The 4,023-nt window shown below is 49.6% G+C and overlaps 1 protein-coding gene across 1 annotated transcript; it reads left to right on the top strand.

Annotated features, from left to right (window-relative positions):
- Positions 1–683: 683 nt before the first annotated feature.
- LOC131328442 (uncharacterized) lies at positions 684–2,012 on the top strand. Its single transcript, XM_058361387.1, has 3 exons — positions 684–877; positions 1,033–1,500; positions 1,580–2,012. Exons 1-3 carry the CDS (start codon positions 684–686, stop codon positions 2,010–2,012), a joined length of 1,095 nt encoding a protein of 364 aa, XP_058217370.1.
- The last annotated feature ends 2,011 nt before the right edge of the window (positions 2,013–4,023 follow it).

Genomic DNA, 4,023 nt, shown 5'->3' with positions numbered 1-4,023 from the left:
AAGTGGAACAGGAGGAGCGGGAATAGTGTTGTAGAGCGAAGAGGGGGAGAAGTTCCATTTTGCCTACAAGTTGAGCTTCCCTTGCTATAAAAATGAGGCAGAATATGAGGCATTGATTTTGGGCCTGGTGGCAGCAAAAGAAAGAAGAATAAAAAACCTGAAGATAGAGGGAGATTCAAAGTTAGTAATTCTACAGACGGAAGGAGTTTACGCGCTAAAGGAGCCGACATTAGTGCTGTACCAAATGACAGTCCAAGAGCTGATGAATTTTTTTCAAAAGTGTCAGTATCGTCCATAAGCCCAGGTCAGAAAATCGTTTTCCGGACGCCCTTGCAATACTGGGGGCAAGGACCGAATTCAAAGAAGAAACGGCTTGTATAGAAATTGTGAAGATGTTTGAGCCGTCCGCCCTAGAAAACTTTGCTGAGCCAACAGAGGACTGGCGCGGAGCCATCAAGATATAGCTGACTACTAGGGTAGGACACTTATCCACCTCGGAGCTTTCGTGCTTTGTTATTTTGCGCGGAGAATTGTACCATCGTGCTCCGCAAGGGTGGCTCGCGCGGTGTGTTGACGCAAAAGAAGCGAGCAAAGTCCTAAATTAGATTCATGAAAACAACTGTGCGGACAACGAGATAGCCCTATACCGAAGGATTCAGAGACAAGGTTACTACTGGCCTAGCATGAAGAAGGACGCGGACTTAATCACTAAGAACTGCACGTGGTGTTCCTTGTACGCGGCCAAGCCGGAGTGTCTGATAGTGGTCACCAGCGATCAAGGAACGGATTGGCGGCAGGTCTATATTGATTATCTCCGAGAGGGATCCCTACCTATTGAGCGGACTGAGTCGGCAACGGTGGTCCGCGGGGCGCGACGGTTTTTCTTGGAAAAAGGAATCCTATTCAGAAGAACTCTCGATGGAATGCCTTAGAGTTGTGTAAACAAAGAAAAAGCAGAGGAGGTTCTTAGAAGGACCCACGGAACAGAACATCAAGGATGGAGAAAACTTCATGAACAGTTGATTCATTTAGGGTATTTTTGGCCAACCATGGAGGGCGACTCGAAGCGACATGTGCAAAGGTGTCAGCCGTGTCAGAAGTTTGGCAACTTGGTTCATGCCCTTTTCGTGGAACTGCACTTAATTCGTGCCCCTTATCCCTTTCACACGTGGGCCATGGATTTGGTCGCCCAATCAGACCGACCTCGCGGAAGAATAGTTGGATCCTGGCAGCGACCGAGGTTTGTACCAAGTGGGTTGAGGCTACTCCATTGAAGAGGGTCACGGGGGAAGCAATGGCGGCATTCATCAAGGAAAGAGTCATTTGCAGGTTCGGCGTACCCAAGGTGATCCTCTCTGACAACGGAACTCCATTCATTAATCACCATGTGGGAAGCCTCCTTGATGAATACATGATTGACCACTGTACCTCCAGCACATACTACGCGCAGGGGCAACGGACAGGCGGAGGCGACAAACAAGACTCTGATAAGGACCCTGAGTAAGCTTTTGGACGAGCGCGGTAGGACTTGGGCGGATCATCTACCTATAGCCCTTTGGGCTTATCGAACTTCAAAAAGGAAATCCACCAGCGCTAGCCCCTTCAGTCTGGTATATGGGGCGGAGACGGTTTTGCCTGTAGAACTAAGCGTCCCTTTCGCACGGATGATCCTTGCAATGGAGAATTCCATGGAGGGAAGAAGAGCGGACTTGGAGGCCCTGGAAGAAAGGTGGGTCGCCGCAGCCCTCGCTCACGGAAAGTATTGGGAGTCTGTCGCCTGCTACTATAACAAAGGCGGGGTGCTGCGAGTATTCAAGGTTGGGGACTTGGTCTGGAAAGCGACCACGGGGGTAATGAGAGACTTGAAGACCCCGAAGTTCACGCCCAGATGGGAGGGGCCCTACGAAGTAGTCAAAGATTCCATGAGCGGATACTACCACCTGGCCCGCATAGAAGACGGATTCCGCACGGGGGCCATCAACTCGAGATACATCAAAAGATTTTACCCGTAGGTGTCATGCAATTTTTTCGCTTTATCTTGAAAACTTTCTTTCTTGTCATTTCACCTCTTGTAAGATACGGCGGAATTCAAATGAAAAAATGGTACTATCCCATGACCCTCCCTGAAATTCCCCGTACGTTTGAATTATTAAGCCTTTGTCAATTTTCAATGAAATTTAAAGATTATTGCTCTCCTGTTCTAGCTGCTTAATTTTTGTATTGCAACGATAAGGCATGATCACACGGGGAGAATATCTCCGCGGTTTTCAAGCCTCACGATCGTCAATCTTACTTAACAATTACATTCAGAGAGCCGCGAGGGGTCAAAACATGACCCCCGTACTTCAAATCAATTGCTAAGCTACGAGTGGTGAGAACATGACCCGCATCCTTACAACTTAACAATTATCATTCAGAGAGCCGCGAGGGGTCAGAACATGACCCGCATACTTCAAATCAATTGCTAAGTCGCGAATGGTCAGAACATGACCCGTGTCCTTACAACTTAACAATTATCATTCAGAGAGCCGCGAGGGGTCAGAACATGACCCGCGTGCTCCAAATTTGGGTGCTAACCATTAAGTCACGAGTGGTCAGAACATGACTCATGCATTTCAAAACTTAATGATTATCGGTTATAGTACTAAGTCACGAAGGGTTAGAACATGACCCGCGTACTTCGATTCTAAAACGACGCAATCAAAAGGATGAAATACTAAGACACGAAGGATCATGACATGGTCCGCGTGCTGTGATCTCGGCAACCATTAAGTAAAGATTATGTTAAGAGACAATCGAATGTGACTCATGGCTCAAAAGCCAGTAACGACAATATTATTCAAAGATCCTTTTTATTCAAAAAAAATGGAATAGTAGTACATGTGTTACAATGATTCAAAAAAAAAAAAAGGGGGGGCCGGGGGGGGGGGAGAGATGGGCAGCGAGGCCTAAGCCAGCCAATCCGCGAAGTCAAGCTCTTCAGGGTCGGGGTCTTCAAGATTCAATGATGCCGCCTCCAGCTCCACGTCGTACTGAGAAATCTGGGCAAACCTTGTCTCCAAACTCATCAAATGCTGCCGAGCGGACTCCAGTTGCTCGGTGAGACTTTGAAGTTCTGGCCTCAAAGCTTCCCTTTCCCCTGCGGCTCTAAGCGCGGAGCTCCTCGCACTTAGCCAGCCAAGGTCAAACCCTATGGTCACCATGTCCTCTGCAACCTCTTGCAGGGTAGCCTTTGTGGCAGCACTAAAATCTCCAAAACGCAGCTGCGCCCAAGGAGTGAGTACTTCATGGAGATCCCTGAGAAACAGTGCCCCAAGCCGGGCTGACCGCGGGTTGAATTGGGCAAACATCTCCGGGTGCAACCGGGCTATGGCATTTAGCAGCAGATGGTATGCCTCGTCCATGGGATATCCCACGGGGAAAAGACGCACGGGTTCCTCTGTTTCAGTAACCATAGGCCTCTTCCCAAGATCCGCAACGGGGCTACGCCTAAGAGGAGACCGTTCCCTAGACTCCACTTCTTCCCTCTGTTGCTCGCCCATCCCTGTGCCCAGATCAACAGCAAAGTCTCCAAGGGCTTGGCTTCCCTGTCCTCCCAAAACATCGTCAGTTGGCAAGAAGGACATGTCTTTAAATAGAGAATTCAGATTTGAGTCAATAATGGAGGTGGGTCCCCCAAGGAACTCTTCATTTCCCTCCAGCTGTCGGTCTTCGACGTTTATGGCAATCTCAGTTGGAGGGCTCACTATACGCCTCGCAGATGGGCGGGGGGAATGAATTTGGGAAGTCGAGCATGCGGGCGAATGAGGGCTGGTAACATCCAGAGTTGTGTCCCTCCCCGCGGCTAGCCGGCTAATTTGAAGGAAAGAGGCGTTGAAGACGCTCGGGGAGCCAGCTGCGACCCTATCCAAGAAGCTTTCAGTGGAGCGAAGCCGGCAGTTGGAGGACTATTGGCGGGAACCCGACAGAGTAGAAGAGGACGTGACCCCATGCTCACCCGCAGAAGAGCCCCTCACGGCGGAA

Source organism: Rhododendron vialii, chromosome 6a (assembly GCF_030253575.1).
Source record: "Rhododendron vialii isolate Sample 1 chromosome 6a, ASM3025357v1".
NCBI classification, from domain to species: Eukaryota; Viridiplantae; Streptophyta; class Magnoliopsida; order Ericales; family Ericaceae; genus Rhododendron; species Rhododendron vialii.
The sequence above is the reverse complement of the archived record's forward strand: the minus strand, read 5'-3'. Positions and strand labels throughout refer to the sequence as shown.

Coding starts and splice junctions, on each gene's coding strand:
- LOC131328442 (XM_058361387.1), top strand. CDS start 684: ATGAAGAAGGACGCGGACTTAATCACTAAGAACTGCACGTGGTGTTCC. Junction 878..1,032: donor GTGGTCCGCGGGGCGCGACG/GTTTTTCTTGGA, acceptor TGATTCATTTAG/GGTATTTTTGGCCAACCATG. Junction 1,501..1,579: donor GACTCTGATAAGGACCCTGA/GTAAGCTTTTGG, acceptor AACTTCAAAAAG/GAAATCCACCAGCGCTAGCC.